At 38.1% G+C, this 18,242-nt stretch overlaps 1 protein-coding gene across 13 annotated transcripts in view; it reads left to right on the top strand.

The window, feature by feature from the left end:
* Positions 1-18,242, top strand: part of INTS6L (integrator complex subunit 6 like) — a 58,293-nt gene that overhangs the window by 24,439 nt on the left and 15,612 nt on the right. For 7 of the 13 annotated variants that reach the window (XM_057718277.1, XM_057718280.1, XM_057718279.1 and 4 more), the window contains 7 exons: positions 233-361; positions 2,990-3,153; positions 5,496-5,648; positions 8,857-8,989; positions 13,915-14,009; positions 15,008-15,118; positions 17,328-17,546. In XM_057718277.1, coding sequence (XP_057574260.1) covers positions 233-361; positions 2,990-3,153; positions 5,496-5,648; positions 8,857-8,989; positions 13,915-14,009; positions 15,008-15,118; positions 17,328-17,546 — 1,004 coding nt within the window. Of the gene's footprint in view, positions 1-232; positions 362-2,989; positions 3,154-4,047; positions 4,103-5,043; positions 5,149-5,495; positions 5,649-8,856; positions 8,990-13,914; positions 14,010-15,007; positions 15,119-17,327; positions 17,547-18,242 lie in introns of those variants that run through there. The other 6 variants (XM_057718290.1, XM_057718282.1, XM_057718289.1 and 3 more) reach the window with 3 other exon arrangements.

Genomic DNA, 18,242 nt, shown 5'->3' with positions numbered 1-18,242 from the left:
CTACAGGAAGAATTTGGGGCAGCAGAGTCCCATTTTTCTTAAATGCCATATCCAGTCTTGTTTTCCTTCTGAATCTTCTAACTCTGCTGCTTAAGCTCATCATTAGTGTGATGTTTGCTGCCAGTGTAGTTTTGATTATTTCGAGTTGTGTTTTAGAATTTCAAATGCTTGTATTGTTAAGTAGTATTTTATTTAATCAAACTTGTACTTTTTGTTTTTCCTCCTGGTATAGGTCGCTCCTACTGTGTTAAAACACAAAGAATGTTGAATCAATGTTTAGAATCTTTAGTTCAAAAAGTTCAGAGTGGTGTAGTTATTAACTTTGAAAAAACGGGACCAGATCCACTTCCTATTGGAGAAGGTACAGTAGATAACTTTTTTTTTTAACCTTAAAGTGTTACACAGGAGAGGGATCTGAGATTGAGAAAGCATTGAACACAATAGACACCGTCTTCACTAGCCACACGCAATCAAGTGGTTACAAACATCCATCCAAACAACTACCATTCATTCTTTGCCTGTGGATACGTTTCAGGTGGCCAAATTCTAGCCAAATTCAATGACAAATCTTCCTCAGAAAATTCTTCCTTTTCCCTACCCATTTCATATTCCTGGTCCCAGCCTTGGGATGACACTGAATTCTTCACTTCTCTAGTCATGAAATATCTGGAGATTCACTATGGAGTGCCACTTAACCAGCCATCTGATTTTGGTCTTGTGAGCGCCAAATGTGCCAGCCTAGCTCTATGAAATCTGTGTTTGTTACCACACATCTGCAAGAGATTGTGAATGTTTAGCCAGGAACTGCTAGTATTCTATAAGATCCTACACCAGTATTTTCCTGGCCACCTTTTAAGTGCAGAAGCTTTTCTCTTCAAATGAGATTTTACAGAAACTTCAGTATCTCAAAATACGAAAGCAAAGCTACTTTTGTATGGGGAAAGGGAATCATACTCCATTGCACAGCTTCCTCAGAGCTCTGTTCTAGGCCATCGCGTCTCCTCATTCCTGTCAGTTCACGCACACACATGCATACATGTATGTACCTAGATTGCATCATCACCACAGTGCTTGTCTGGTCCGATCCATTCATTTTAATCGCGGTGGCCACAATTAGCGGTAGCTGCCTGGAAAAGCAAAGAGGGTAAGTGCAAAGGGGCAGAAAGACACACATTTCTTGCTGAAGCAGTGGATCCTGTGGTTCCTAACCTTTTTGCTATTTAGTCCCCAGAACACTTTGAGAAGCTATTGGAAAAAAATAGAGACCCCTCTCCCCAGAAAAATGGACATAGGCAACAGATACACACATAATTTTATATTTCGTTTCAGGGGTTCTTGGGCTCCAATTTAAAAACAGCTGCTGCTATAGAAGACTGAGGCCCCACAGCCTATTTTTTAAATTATCTATTTATTTATTTATTTATTTTTGGCTACTTTGGCTCTTTGTTGCTGCGCGTGGGCTTTCTCTAGTTGCAGAGAGCAGGGGCTACTCTTCGTTGCAGTGCGGTGGCTTCTCATGTTGTGGAGCACGGGCTCTAGGCACATGGGCTTCAGTAGTTGCAGCGTGCAGGCTCAGTAGTTGTAGCTTGTGGACTCTAGAGCACAGGCTCAGTAGTTGTGGTGCACGGGCTTAGTTGCTCCGAGGCATGTGGGATCTTCCTGGAGCAGAGCTCGAACCCTTGTCCCCTGCATAGGCAGGCGGATTCTTAACCACTGCACCACCAGGGAAGTCCCATCACAGCATATTTTAAAGTAATTAAATTAATTATAAAGGAAGGACATGTTATATTAGTAACGACTGACCGCTTAAGTCCATAATTCTGTGTTCATTACCTTCATATGAACCGGGAACTTTCCTACTGAAAACCAATCAGATGGTGTCACATAAATAGCTCAGACATTCTTCCCAGCTCCATTTCCCCTTTGTCCAGAGTTCTTAACCTTTGAGATCCTGATGAAAGCTAAGAACTTTCTCCTCAGAAAAATGCACATCCCCAGAATTGTGAGCTCAACTTCAGAGGGTGTCTCTTGGTCCCCTGAAGCCACTACATGTATTCTCTAGAGCTCCGTGGACCTCAGTATATCCCCAGCTCTAAAGTAATTACTTGTTGAAAGTAATGCTTAAGTAAGTAAATCGAATGATATACAATTTAAGAAAAAAAATGAGACAAATCATTTACACATATCTTTTACAAATATAATTTAGACTAATGATTCATCGCATTAAAGGTTATGTAACTCTGCCTTGCCCTGTTTTCTGGGGGGCAAATGAAATATGCTAGTTCAGGTAATTAAAATGCGTTCAGGATATATTATTCAGCATTATGCAATGCCCAGTTTCCATGGGATTTCAATGGTGGGATGGGGAAACTACGATGAATTAGTCCACATAAACGTGATGTATCTACTCTGTCTTGCCTCCCCAACTATCTATATAGATTGTGTTGTCAGCATTCCTTCTACCTTTTGGTGAATTTGCCTTTGTGGTCAATGGGTCTAACTGTTTAGTAAAGAATACTTTTTTTTTTCATCTAGTTGGAAATAGAAAATCTAAACAGAATTTATGACCTATTTTGTCAGATTCCAAAAATGTAAAAACTATACCAGGGAATGAACAATTTCATTTGCCTAATTTGGAAAAATAGCTGTTGTGGTTTAGTGTGTTTAATTTACGTGTTCAAATCTCAGAAAATTTAAAACTACCTTTGTAACGTTTCCATATAACTACATGTTTTGGTTGTAGTTAAAGATGCGGGGGGTGGGGGTGGGGATGGGATGTTGGATTAGAGGCAATGCATTAGATGATGAAAAGAGTTGCTAGAGAGAACATTCAGAAATCCTAGTAGCATCACTTTTCTTCTTCCATCTTGCATGAATAACTGTTTTAGTTTTGTTTTGTACTTTGCTTTTAACTGAAAAATCTGTACAGGAAGGTCAGAGGCTGTAAAAAGAAACTCATTCCTTAGTCTGTCTTTTGTTTAATTTTTAGATGGACTTATGGATTCACCCAGGCCAAGCAATTCATTTGCTGTTCAACCATGGCATAGTTGTCATAAGCTCATTTATGTGCGTCCTAACCCTAAGACTGGTGTTCCTGTTGGACATTGGCCAATTCCAGAATCTTTTTGGCCAGATCAGAATTTACCTTCACTAGTAAGTGTCATAAAACAAAAAGGTAAACATCATTCTGGATTTCCAATTAGTTGATTACAGAGAACCTTTTAAAATAGCTTGGAAGCTTTTAAGCTGTGCCTTCTATATCTTACTGGGAAGCCTAGCTTGTACCTAAAAGCAAAAGAGGACTTCCTTTCTGTTCTGGCATTCTTTCTTTCGGTTGCCTTTGCCACCTGACCTGCCCTCTTCAGATGTTAAAATATTGTTATTTTTGATGCTGTTGCAACCTGTGACTTGGTTTTTATTTCAGAGCCGCTGACTTGATTTACATGGTAAACACAATGTCTAAAAAGGGCAGGCATTGATTTTCATATACATCCTCCGGAAATTAGAACTTAGTTTGCACCTTGTGTAGGTTCTAGAAACATAATCAAAGCAGGGGTCATTCTGCTTCCTGCGAGGGAGCCATTAGACACGTAGTGGGACTTTGCAGGCCTACTTTTCAGCTTTTTGTAATCAGTGGACTTGCGTTCCTTGGCAATGCACCTTTCAACAATGGGTAATTAAGCAGTATTTTTTAAATGACCTCTAATGGAGGATTTGTCTTTTTGTTCACTGTATTTGGTGGAAGAGGGTTTGATATTGTAGTTGCTCCCAGCACCAGATGAATTGGCTTGGGGGGGGGGGCGTGGTGTCTAGTAATAAGGGAAACCATATGAAACCCACTCTCCCTTTCATTTCCCTCCCTCCCCACAGCCAATATAAAAAGGCCAGAGTAATCCTTGCAGGAGGGAGGGGGCACAAAAAGGTCATGGCTCTTCCAGTGCCTTCCTGGTTCAGCTAATCTATAGTCTATCTAGGTTTTAGACATTTCTGACATGAACTGCATTTTCTCCTGGATTGCTATTTTGAGGCTCCTGCATTTTTTTTCAGAAGTGGCCATGAAAGACCTGAATGTACGACTGAAGAGCCATCTTCAGCCCCTGCTGTGCGTGAGGCTCGGGCTCCTAATCCCCTCCCTCGGGGCACCAAGGTCGCAAGCTTGTCAAACCTCAGGGTCCAGTTATTCTCAGCCCCTTCAAACCCCAGATTGAATGTTTTAGTTACAAATTTGCTTCATTATTGCTGGTGACGTGGTTTCACTCATGGCTTCTTTTTTTTTTTTGCCCACCCCCCGCCCCCTCATTTTTTTGACCCTGCCGCACTGCTTGCGGGATCTTAGTTCCCTGACCAGGGATCTAATCCGAGTCCCCTGCATTGGAAGCATGGAGCCTTAACCACTGGACCGCCAGGGAAGTGCTCACTCATGTATTTTTATAGATTTCAATCTAATAAGCCAGAAATGTTTTTGCAAGTTTGATTAAAATTAAGATTAAAAAAAACTGGAATAGAAGAAATTTCAGGTAACTCCCACATAGCTCGTGTTACCATTCTTCCAGCTTTAAAAGCACATTGGAGGGCTATTTTTCTCAGCTCCCAAAACATCTTGTAGGTTGGTAAATCATAAAGCCAAATAAGCATGTCTTTCCTTTTTATAAAGGAAACAGAGATGTTTTGTCATATTCACATCAGCCTTACAGATCTCTCAACCAGCGTAGGTAGAGCCATGTCTCACTCTTGACCCTGGGGCTTGTCCTAGCTCTTTCTCTCTCCATTTGCCCTTGCTGCCACCATTTCTCTCTCTAGTGCTCTCCATCCTTACACGCTAAAGCCATTAATAAAATGGCTGCTCCATCAATCTGCTCTGGTACCCCAGGTACACGGACCTGTCAGCCCAGCCAAAAGCATCCCCAGCACTAGCTGTTCAAGGAAGTGTGTGGGTGTGAGAAATGCTATAAAAATTCAGCTGCAAGGAAAATTTCAACCAGGCTCGGGAGCCGTGACGGGCTCATTTTCAGTCTCTACCTTGCCTTTTCCATGTCTTTACAGTTGTTCATCTTGCTCGTGAGTGGCTCCAGCTCTGTCATTACCTCATTAGAAAGCTTCGTGGATTTCTTCTTCCCTAGCAGTGTCTGGCCTGTCTGAAGCCTCATGGTACAAAGGAGTGAAGGGCAGGTGGTCCCTGGAGGTCACAAAGTGGAGCTGAATTTCAGGGTTCTGAATATTCAAGCAGTTTTATTTTTTACTTCCCTGAAACTGTAGTTATGAGTGTTATCATTGACCTGTCTTCTTCCCAATGCCAAGTAGATGGTAGAGAGAAAGAATCTGAGTCCCCTCCCTAAATGGATGCCATTGGTAACACGTAGAGATCAGGAGCCATCTGTCTCAAACCAGTAGTCTGTATCTCAGCAATGGTTTAACAAAACATAAAAGGGTTGCAGAATTGTCAGAAATGTAAACTCTCTTGATAACGGATTATATTTTCCCCTCTTGTTTTTTAGCCTCCACGAACATCTCATCCTGTTGTGAGGTTCTCCTGTATAGATTGTGAGCCAATGGTAATAGACAAACTTCCCTTTGACAAATATGAACTTGAACCTTCACCCTTAACTCAGTACATCCTGGAACGAAAGTCTCCCCATACCTGCTGGCAGGTACTTCTCCTTTGTTGTCAACCAAATGTCTGGATCCACTCTGAGATCTGGGAATTGTTTTAAGAAGTTTCAAAGGTTAATCTGGGAATAGTTGGGCTAAGTCTGTTGATAATGTTTCTCACAAATGCTATCAAATAAGGAACAAGGCCAAGCAAATAATTTCAGACTGATATGAATCACTGGCCTACCGTACATTGCCATTTAAGGAAGTATAATCTGATGAAACCTATGTATCTGAGGATTTGGAGCACTCCCCTAAAGCCTATCCAGGCACCCCAGGTTAAGAATCCCTAACCTAAAGGATGTAATTCTATTCAGCTGTGGATTCTTCTGCTGAAGCAATGTTCTCAGTCCTTATTGTGAACTTGACAGATTGGAAGTATAAGATTTTTTTTTAATTAAAATTTTTTTTTAATTTAATTTTTAAAATTGGGATGTGGGATCTTATAGTTCCCCAACCAGGGATGGAACCCGTGCCCCCTGCAGTGGAAGCACAGAGCCCTAACCACTGGACAGCCAGGGAATTCCCAGTACAAGATATTTTTGACAAAAAAAAAGCCTGAAACTACTTATGTAATAATGTAATGTAATCAAACTCTTCTTCCTGTAGTACAAACCACATTGGCGTGTGTAGTGTGGATTTTCCTTGGATGAGGCAAATGCACATACATTGGCTCTTCCAAGAGTTATACTTCAGCCAGAAGGGCTTGCTGATTTGTTAATAGGCTCATCTTTGGATTTTAATTTGTAAAAATCCAGACATAGCAGTCACAGCCTTTTTATTTGAATATAATAAGGAAGTTCTACACTGTAAGGATGTTTGTTCTGTTTCTAAACTACAGCACCATATAGCAATCAGTAATTGTTAGGTTCTACTTACACAAGGAACACTTTCAGACTGCCATCTGTTTCATCCTAAAATGTAAAGTCATTGCTACTAGTTGTCTTTAAGCTACTTGAATTCTCCAAAGATGCTAAAACCGGCTAGAAAAAAAGAACAGGCGTAAAGCAAGGATGTAGAAGTGCAAGAAACAGAATGATCTCATACATATAATATTGAGCAAAAGAAGCCAGACATAAAAGATCACATATCATATGATTCGACTTTATATAGTTCAAAAAGAGGTAAGAATGCCTTACTCTGTTAAAAGTCAGGACAGTGATTTCTCTTGGGGTTACAGAGTAGTGACCAGAAAAAGACACGAGGGGGTTTCTGTTCAGGTTCTATTTCTTGATCTGGGTGCCGATGACACACGTGCATTCATTTTTTGGACATTCATTGAACTGTATACTTATAATTCCTGCACTTTTTTGAATGTATGTTTGTATTTCAATACAGTACACCAAAAATGTGCTAGAAATGTGGAGATAGGGATGATAGAATGCTAAGTTAAAATCAGGACAGAGGCTTGAATTTATGAATTGAAAAACATTTTGGAATAAAAGCAAATAAAATTACAAATTATGCTTTTTCCCTAAATTAAACCCTCTTTTCTATGTAGCACCTTCCCTGTAAATCTTCTCCAAAGGAACTTAAGAAATCCTGTCCTCAATCCCTGCAGCACCCGTCAAACATGCCATGTGTCTTTCTCTTGCATCTTATGTTACTTTGGTTTAGAGTAGTTTAATGTGTTGAATTAGTGGGAGTGAAAACGAGTGAAGTGAACCAGGAGCCAGGAAATTTGGCACAATCATAATGGAGACCGGATCCTTACCGTAGCTCTGCCACCAACTCTGTGGTCTTGGACCAGACACTTTCTCTAGACTAGATGGTCTCTAATGATCCCTTTGAACCCCAAAATTCTATGAATCTGCAGGTGATAAGGAATTTGGAAAAACTCAATGGACTTAAGGGAAGGAGGGAAGGTATGAAGGTGGGAAGGGAGGGAATAAAGACAGAAAGGAAGTGAGAAAGGAACAAAAAACAGTGCTTTTCCTTTCAGGGGAATTACACGTCTGATCCTTGCTGGCTGTAACTTTTTTATCCTTTATGATGATTTTCCCCCTTTTCTATTATACACACTTAGGAAACAGGGGGAAATCCAACATGTTTTATTACAATTATATCTATTAAGGTTCAAATTAAAACATGAAATCTAGTAGATGAGTCATGCTTTAGCACAACTGATTGCTTTGTGGAGGCATCATCCATTACATAGGAAAGATTTATTCCTAGCTACAGCTAAGTATAGAAGAATGTAATGAACTAGTAGGTGATATTACTGGTACCAAGAATTAGCAAAGTAAGTGGGTTCTGTTCACCATCACGGTTTGACTTTTGTCTTAAATAATCCTGCGGAAGGACGTTAGAAAAGGTAAAGGTGTAGGTCCCTAAAAGTATATACAGATGGCCTGATTTGGGCCAAAGAGTGAACATGGAACACGGAGAAAACATGGTAGCTAGAGGACTCCAGAATAGCGTATCAGGTGTATGGGACCTGACAATATAATATATATAAAATCAGGAATATCAATAAGGAATAAGATGCTAGTCATATGGAATAAAGGTTAATGTTTTCATTTTTATTGAATGTTTGCTCCACCAGGATCATTAACAAGAGAAAATGCCTTCCAGATTGAACCAAAGCATCTCCTTGCTCAATATAATTGCCTCAAAATAATTATCACCAGTGCCTGGCTTGTAATAGACTCCTCAGTAAATATTTATTGGATGAAAAATGAATAAATGGGTAGGGAAATGGGGCATCAGAGGGAAGTAGAGCAAAACTTAATAGTAGTACACATGAGGAGTGTTAGCATAATCCTTTAAATGGGCTTTGTGTTTGTAATTGCATGCTTTAGGCATGGGGCCATGTTCCATTTCCCTAACAGTCTCCACTCTGGTCACCACTTGTTCTTTTGAGAAGTCAGTTTGTTTTAATGGCTGGTATCACTTAGTGGTATTTCAACCTTATTTTCCATTGCGCTAACCAAGTAAATATTTGGGTATTGTTGATGCAGCTTCTGGTCTCTGAATGGTGATTGCATAGTACAGTTTCATCTCTTAACGCAATTTAGAAAAGAATTGCAATCTGATCATTCTTCTTTAGTATGATATGTTTTGACATAAATATAGTGAAAGCACTATTCCCATTTTTAAATTACAATTAAATTGTGCCAGGGATGTCAGTATGGAATGTTGCTGTGAGTTTGGTTTTACATAAAATCCTTACTGTTGTAACTGTACATTACTTCATGATCTTCTCAGGTATTTGTTACTAGCAGTGGAAAATACAATGAACTTGGATATCCATTTGGTTATTTAAAAGCCAGTACAACTTTAACTTGTGTAAACCTCTTTGTGATGCCGTACAACTACCCAGTTTTACTCCCTCTTTTAGGTAAGTCAAGTACGTGCCATTTAGTCATCTTTGAAATACAACGAAAAAGAAAAATCGATGGTGAACTAAGCATTTTAAATGTAGTCAAAGAGTAATGGGTGATATATAAAAGTCTAAAAACTGATTTGGAAGGATAGAATTTGCATCCTGTTTTCTGTTTTGTTTGTTTTCCTTTTGTTGTTCTTACATCAAACAGAAGAGACTCCTCACCTCGGGGGCATGATTCTTTTGCTGCTCTTTGGGTTGCAAGCTCCAATAATGTCATCCCTCTTCTCCCCAGTTTTAAGTGCACTTGGCTTTTGGTAAACTAGTTTGGGCCCCCCAAAATTGATTGGGGTTAACACTTCAAGAATCTGATGGTTTTCTTCAGAAAATAGGGCTTCTGTAGGGCTATTGGCTTGCACTAAGTTCCCCTACAAAAAATATTAAATGCTCTTGAGGCATGTTTTAGGCAGGGTAGCAAGCTAAGGAAAAAATACGAGAGTAAATTCTGCACTAACTGCTGTTGTAGAAGCTGTGGTTTCCATGGCAAAATTCTAAAAGGAGCAACCCCAGAAGCTGTTACTCAGACATCACTGAAAATGTGTGTGGAGGTTTTTTCCCTCATTTAAAGAGCCACATCTGTTTAGAGTAATATAGTACCACATGGTATCCTTCTCCTTGTACAGTTGTGAACATTTTTAGCTGCTGAGGTTTCTTAATTTTTGCAAAAAGGATCAAACCTTTACTAAGTTTTAATATAGTCATTAAAAGGATACGATTTTTAGTGCTATAAATATTCTATGTATTAAATGTCCTGAAAAAGCAATTCTTTTAAATGTTGCAAGTTAAGAAGGTTAAGAGTGGGTCATCATAAATGATTGTTTTGGATAGCATATCTACTTTATTTCTTTGTCCTATCTAAAAATATCTTCTAAGAGGTGGTTGTTACTTATATAGATATAGGTTATGTCTTTCAGATTAATAAGGCTACCAATAAAAAAAAGTACCTGTATTTTGTGGATTTATTTACCCCGTTTTCTTAAATATACATTTATGACCTCAAGTTTTCACAACTAAAAAGGGAAGGATCAAACTAGCTAATCTTCACTTAGACTGTTAATAGTATTATTTTTCTATTTTTAAAGCACACTTTTTATTTTGAGATAATTGTAGATTCACATGCAGTTGTAAGAAATAATAGAGAGATGAGACCAAAAGCACAGACAAGAGAACCAAAACTAAATACATGGGACTACATCAAACAAAGATTTTTGTGCATCAAAGGATATAATAGAGAACAAAGGCAACCTATGAAATGGGAAACATTTGCAAGTCATATATCTGGTCCTTTGGGTGGGGGCTCTCTCCAGCCCTGACTAGAGCATCATTATCCCTTTGCAAACATCCCAAACCAGAAACCCCAGGGGCATTTTTGATTCTTCCCCTTTCCCTGACGCCACACATCCACTTGAGGACCACCCCATCCTTGACTCAGTGCTCATTCTTCCCTTTGGCTTCAAATATCCATTTCTAGGCTTTTCTATAACCTGTATCTTCCAAGGAACATAGGGTTTTCACACCCTTTGAGGGTGAGGTCCTTGTGCCCCTGAATCCCAAACTTGGGTTTCATGTCGAAGTTCTGAAATAGCTTCCACTAATACTTCCACCATTACTTCACTTTCTGGATTGTATAGCCTCCATAGTGATTAGCAGTCAGAACTGTAGGGCATAGCTCCCCTGATCATGAATCCTGGCTCTGCTGTTTGCTAGCTTTGCAACCCTGGATAAGATACTTAACCTCTCTGTGTGTCAGCTATTTCATCTGTAAAGTGGGGATAATAATAGTACCCACCTCAAGAGGATTTAGTTGGGATTAAATGAATTAATACAGTTAAATTGCGTTGAACTCACCTGGCAAATAGTAAGTGCTCAATAATGCTATCAGTCATTATTGTCTGATGAATAATACTATTGTCATTATTAATATCTATGTTATCTTAGTAGCTCTTGAAGTCACTGCTGTTCCATACTAAGGATATAATATAAAGATACAGGACAGTTTTGCAGTTGTAGTAGGCAGGGTATTTAGTAAAAAGTTGTCAAGTTAAGCCACATATACTTGACGATGTCTGGAACATCACTGTAGTACTGTAGAGTACAATAACTGTCCATAAAAGTGACCTCTGTTTCCTCTTTATTAATTCAAGATTTCTATCAAAAGTAGTTAAGAAAAGTTTAATTATTTAAGCACTAAAATTTATTTGGGATAGGTAAGTGAGGCTTAATTTGATCAATGAGCTACCATAAGAATCATGTCAGTAGGGTGGTAACCAGATTATCTCTCAATCAGGAAATAAGCAAAATTTTTTTCTATTGCGGGTCAGTAACTACAGAAATTAAGGCATTTGTAGCAACTTGTCTTTTTTATCTTTAAAAATATACCACATTCAATCACCTTTTTTAAAAAAAAAAGTCAAGAACTGGAGACTTGTGTAAAAAATAAAGTTCATCTCCTTATTAAGACCAGTTAATATCAGGAGGAGGAAAAGAGAATAATCGAAAGAGGGTAATTTGATGTTTATTTATCACTATATATCCGGGGCTTCACAGTTTACGCTATTTATAAATTTTATATAGTGTTTTCACGCACCTAGTCTAGTTCCTCACAACAATCATTAAACTCATTTTATAGATGAAATGACGGCACAAAAAAGTGAAGTGATTTCTCAAAGCTAGCTGAGCTAAGTACAGAGTATGTCTGTGAGCTTGGACTCAAACCCCCGCCTTTTTGAAGCAGGAAATGGGGAGAGAGGAACCAGGAGAGAAAATATCTGTAGTTTTTGGGGTGTTGGCAGTGTCATTTTACTCTTGTTCCACACTCCCATCTCCTCATCTTTCAAGTGTGGATGAGCTAATTGTTTATGATATTTTTACTGTACCACCCTGGAGGCTCCATGTGAATGGAAATCTAATACCATGGAAATCATTTTCTGAACTACAGAGATAGTAGCTAAAGCAGTGTCACCCTAACTGCTCTCTACCCTTGATCTAGTCTGTGGAAGATTTTCTTTCTTCTTCTCTCCCTGTTAAAAAATAAATCCGACAGAAACAATTAGACTAAATTGGCTCCTGGGTGAAATCATTGCAACTGGCATTGTTAGAAATATTAAGACTATTATTGACTCTCATTATCTAATCTATTTATAGCTAAATGTCTCTTCAGTCTTGTGGTATTTAAATTTGTCAGTTAGTTTCCAAAATCTGCCTAATTCCCTACAGACTTCACACAAAGACAAGGTATAACAGGATATTTCTCGTTCCTTTCTGTCAAGCTATGAATGGTCTTTAAAGGACCTGCATGCTACAATGAGCCAGAAATCTCTTCAGATCTTTTCCCCTTTGTTCTTTCTACCCTATACCAAGAGAACAAAAGACCTACATTTTATGACTTCGTAAGTTCATTTAAATTAGTTTCAGCAGGAGTGAATAATTTATTATAGTAGTAAAAGGAAGAAAATATGTAGCTGCCTTTCTTAACCAAAGTAATTCAGAATTTCAAAGAATAGCCCTATTTGTAGAGAAATTGTGCATACGGCATAGGGATGGTTTTGTTCCTGAAAGTAAAGCATTTGTGTTTTGGATAAAAGCCAATAAAACCTGAAGAAACAATGTAGAGAATGAATTTATAATTTCTTTGCTATTTATAGCAAGTGTGGCAGGTTCATGTTGGTTGATGTCTGGGGATATCAATTTTGAGTTATTATATTAAAAAAAATTCTTACCCTTGGAAGGAAATAATGAGACATTTTGGGAATTTTTCATGTAGCGTATATAATGCATTTGGATTATTTAAATAATTAAATTTGAATGTGAAAATATAGGGGATGTCTGCCTATTTAAGGAAAATATCTTTAGTTATATTAATAATGTAGTAATACTTCAAGAACCATATTTAGTTGTACAGAATTTTAAACTTCAACCTACATCTCTACTTGCTTTTACTAGTGCCATCACTCAGTTGTTAACTAATGTTTAGAGACCCAAAGTCTGGCTCAAAATGCCTGACCACTGAAATCAAGGAAATGAAGAGGGGGGAAATATGGATAAACAAAATATACGCTGATTAAGGAGAATTCAAAACGTAATTTAGAGCTTGCCATCACTGCCTAGAAATTATTGAGGTATAATTGACATATTCTGTTAGTGTCAGGTGTGCAACATAATGATTCGATATTTCTATATATTGCAGAATGATCATCACAATAAATCTAGTTAACATCCAACACCGCACATAGTTCCAATTTTTTTTCTTCTGATGAGAAGTATTAAGATTTACTCTCTTAACCACTTTCAAATATGCAGTACTGTGTAGTTAACTATAATCATCACACTGTACAGTACATCCCCATGACTTATTTATCTTATAACTGGAAGTCTGTACCATTTGACCCCTTTCACCTGTTTCAACCCCCACCCCCCACCTCTGGCAACCACCAGCCTGTTCTCTATATCTATGAGTCCGTTTTGTTGTCGTTGATGTTGTTGTTGTCTTAACATTCTCTATTTAAATAAAAGAAATATTCCATCAACCAGTGACCATGGATTCCTCCTCAGGTGAAAATTGCTACACTAGAGTTACCAATACGTAAGATAATATTTTACATAGATCAGAGCCAGTGTTTTAATATTATATTTTATGTAGCTTCACAGATGGAAGATGAATATGTAATCTGAGAATTCATTTCATTTTCTAGAAAACTACTATATATAATTTTGGTACATAGTAACAAAAAAAGATCAAATAAACTCCAGTGAAATGTTCATCTAATGTAACTGAAACTGGAGATTTCTAGGAAATGATATAATAGATGCAGGTTGCTTGATTTAGATCTTGGAATTTAAGACTGGAATAATGTAATATTTTCTTGGATTTTCTCTTGCAGATGACTTGTTTAAAGTTCACAAGCTTAAGCCAAATCTGAAGTGGCGACAGGCTTTTGACAGCTACTTAAAAACTCTGCCTCCATACTACTTATTAGTATGTATTTATGTGTATATATGTATTAACTCTTTCCATGATGATTCTTGTCTCAAGAAATGTCAATGAATCAAAACCTTCACCCCTGAAATAAGATAGTTTTTTTTTAATTTATAAATTTGGGTTGCCATTGTCTTCTCAAAGTATATGTAAGAGCCTGGAGATGCCATGGCAGCACAAAAAAGAACTGCTTATTTTATTTCCTTTAACTGCCATGGTTATTGTTATAAAACACATCTATGTTTCTCTTATAAAAACTAACCTTATGAAATTATAATTTTGGAATTTAAGAAAAACAGGACTGGATTCATGTATTATATCAACTTCCCTTTTTAACTCTAGAAATTTGCAATATTGGGTTTTCCTCTGAAAAAAAGACACACATGAAGACGTATTTACTTACTGCTTGTTAAATGTGTCCTAGACACAGCATGAAGTAGGGGCACTGGTTGGGAGGAATCCAAAAAGAATAAAATATCACTTGGTGTCATTGGAATAATTGCAATTTGAGAAAAATATTCATGATTATTTTGAACTGCTCATATAATCTAAAGATTACCAAAATTATTTCAGAGGTGGATGTGGTCAACTTTAAGCCAAGTTTCTAGAGGTGAAAAGGCAGAATCTTAGGTGATACCATTGGTGTCGCTGGGAGGAGAAATTGGGGTGTGTTAGTATTTACCATGGCAGGAATGAGGTGCCCAATAAAATGCAATGTGAGATGATTTTATGACTTGGGAATTAAGACTGAAAGCAATTTACCTGTTTGAATTTGCTGTTACTTGCTCTTCTTATCCCACTCTCTTCTGATTTTTTTACTTTCTGCTCCTTACTTCTCTGCTATTTTCATTGCCACTTTTTAATGTTCCATGTTTGGTTTTATGTGCAGCACCTTGACTTCTAAGAAATGAATCATGTCCCTTTGCCCCTTATAACTGAACTTTGAGTATTTTAAGATTTATTCTATTCTTACTGTTGTGTATTTTGTTTCCTTATAGCCATTAAAGAAAGCACTAAGGATGATGGGAGCTCCAAATCTGATATCAGATAATTTAGATTGTGGACTTAGTTACAGTGTTATCTCTTACCTTAAAAAACTCAGCCAACAGGTAGTATTGGTAAAAACAAACAAACAAAAATCCTTTGCCCTCAGAAGTGCATTTCCTTATTCTTTAGTGTAATTGTAATTTTCAAATTAAATGTGTATATATTTCTACACTTTATGAGTTAGTAATAATGTGATTCTCTATGGCTTCTAGCTTCACCATTAAACTGCAGTTAAAGGTCTGTCAGTATCATTGGATGCTGTGCCATTCCTCCTTTCGCTTGCCAGTTTGTTCTACCCGCAAGCTGGTTGATATTTCGTGGCCTTAGAGGGGCAGAGGCTTAATAGAATTATCTCATGGGTCACATTTTGTCTATCCTCAACCTAGTTTCTCCTCAAATCACGTTGGGCTAGAGCATCCCCCTTTTTTAGGTCAGCACACTGAGGCATGGCGTGGTTAAGTGACTTGCCTAAGATTTGTTTTTAGGCAATAAGTATCAGTATGCTTTTTCTTGGAGAGGGGGAGATGAGACCAGCGTTCCTCACACTGGAGGGTGACAGGCCCTCCATCTGTTCCTTTATACCCCCACCTCATTTACCATTATTCACCTTGTCCCTTGCCTGCCCCTCTCTATTAGTACCTCATCCTCCACTCACCCCTACTTATCATACTTCTCACCTCTACCTAGCCCATTCTTGCAGGGTGGAATTGTTTGAGAACTACTGAGTTAGAGCTTTACTGCCATACAAATGTGTTATGTTATATGACAAATGAATGCAGCAGCTTTACTTTCTTCTTATGCATAAATGTATTCCCAGGTAGGGAAGAGTAGTAGCATTTGCAGTGACAATAATTCTTCAAGTTGGATATGTTTCAAAGTTGGGCCTTTAGAAAACAGAGAGTAGTAGGCAAATAAGTGTCAAATTTCTGACACCAAAGAACCAAAATGACTCCACAATTGGGCATGCTGACACACCTTGCTAGGAACTGGAAAAAACTTAAGTACAGTCTGGAGTTTACCAGCTCCTACCAGTCCAGTGTGCTCATAAATGAAAAAGAAAGTAAAGGCAAACCCAGATTTCTGATCTACCAAGTGTCCCCTTAACCCCTTTTCCTCTCTGCTAATAGATTTTTGTTGTTGTTAATGTTTTCTTTTGGTTATTTATTTATTGATTGATCTATTGATTTATATTTTTTTATTTGATGTTTACCTTAGGCCTTTAAGGCTGTGTCAGCAGGGTATGGCCGGAAGGAAGAATAGTGAACAGAGTTGAAACTCATGCAAGTTCTGGGACCTTCTGGGGCACATTGCTTGTCTAATTTTAAAAATGAGCTTTCAGGACTATTTGTGGCAACAGACCCTTCATTTGCTCTTATCCTTAATTCGTGACTAAATTTTTAAAACGATAATAAGCATACTTAATTCCAATAATTAGGGAAAATTAATGAATATCTCTGACAAAACCACAAGAAATTCAAAATTAACTTGGGCTTACTGGACTTTGGTGGAATTCCAGCTTTTAGAGAAAAAGAAAAGATCATTACTAATTTATACTAGCTCTAATTACTAATTTAATTACTAATTTAATAACTCTATGTCACCAGTGTTCTTTGAACCATCTCAGATGTATGTAAATCATGAAATATGCCCAATATATTGCTACAATACACTCTCAAGCAATATTTATCAATCTGGTATAATAGTGTCTGTTAAGAGGATTTTTTTGTTGTGAGTTAGAAAGTCATTGAGTACATATTACAAATTATTTTCTTGGTAATATTTGTTAAGTTAAGTATTACTTTTGGGGGGTGGTCCAATATTAGACATGAACAACTGTAAGTTTTTCAGATATAATGCCAATCTATGTCATCTGAATTTTAGCACTAGTGTACTTTCATAAATACAGAATTTTACCCTTTGTGTCTGGGTCCGAAGTGAATATGTTCACTTAGACTAGATTTTAGAGTAACAAAGTGTGATTTTAAATGTCTATCAATGTAATTCTTACCCATGGTTTTCATTCCCTCCGTGATTCAATCATAATTTTGACACTAGACAAGAGAAAAAAATGTACTATTTGTCTTTCTAGCCCCCTCTCTGTTTGCTGTGGTAGTACAGAGAAGCACAGGAAAATGTTTAATTATCCGTTTTTCTGTGATTTGCATTTGAAGTTTGTTCAGTGGGGTTCTTAAAGTATTATCTTTCTTAAGTAGTAAAAGCAACAGTGATCATATAGATCTTTTCATAACATACTATGTACTTTCATTTTAGACCAAACTAGAGTCAGAACGAATACTAGCATCAGTGGGGAAGAAACCTCCCCAAGAAATTGGGATCAAAGTGAAAAATCATTCTGGAGGTGGTGTGTCCTTGACCCACAATAAAAATTTTAGAAAACTATTGAAAGAAATCATAGGGGAAACTGCACCGAGACTGACAGAATTGAACGCCAAAGAATTTGCCGGCTTCCAAGTAGGACTCTTAAACAAGGTAAATTGTGACATAAATAGCTTGTTTGGGGCCAGCGGGGTAAGGTCTGTGAAAGATAAAGGAGGGGAGGGAAAAGGAGTAAGCAGGGAGAGCTTTCAGATCCCTTCCAGAATATTCAGTCCTACCCAAAATGTCCATAAGACTTTGGTCCACACCCAAATGTCCTTGAAATCTGGTTCAATCCAAAACATACCCATGAGCATATTTGGTTTCTGTCAGACGGTTTTGGGCAGAACCAAATATCAAGACATGTGGGCCACATGTCTCCACGGACATTTTGGACAGGCCCAAATGTCTGCTAACCTTCAGATCACACTGCTGAACTAACACGTGTGAGAGGGTGGAGGAAGGAAGGAGGAATGGGTATGAAGAGCCTCAGACATCAGTACAGCTTGTAGAAAGTCTTGGCCAGCCCAACAGGGAAGCCTGGCACTGCAATTTCCCATAGAGGAGGTCCATGTTGGGCAGAACTGGCCAGGCCCTAACATCCCCCGTCATTCTCAGTCACTGGCTGGGAGCAGCCTGGGAAGAGCACGGCGTGGGCTCCAGTGCTGCCCCAGATCCCAAAGGTACTGCGGTTGGAGGTGCTCAGATCACTGCACCCCTTGTAGCATAAGCCATTGCTTCCTGGATGGACGCCCCAGCAGCTCACCTCTGTGGCTGCCAGGGGAGTACATCTAGATTACAAACACTGGG

This window comes from Hippopotamus amphibius, chromosome X (assembly GCF_030028045.1).
Source record: "Hippopotamus amphibius kiboko isolate mHipAmp2 chromosome X, mHipAmp2.hap2, whole genome shotgun sequence".
Classification (NCBI taxonomy): Eukaryota; Metazoa; Chordata; class Mammalia; order Artiodactyla; family Hippopotamidae; genus Hippopotamus; species Hippopotamus amphibius.
Note: the sequence above shows the minus strand (reverse complement) of the source record. Positions and strands in the feature narration are given on the sequence as shown.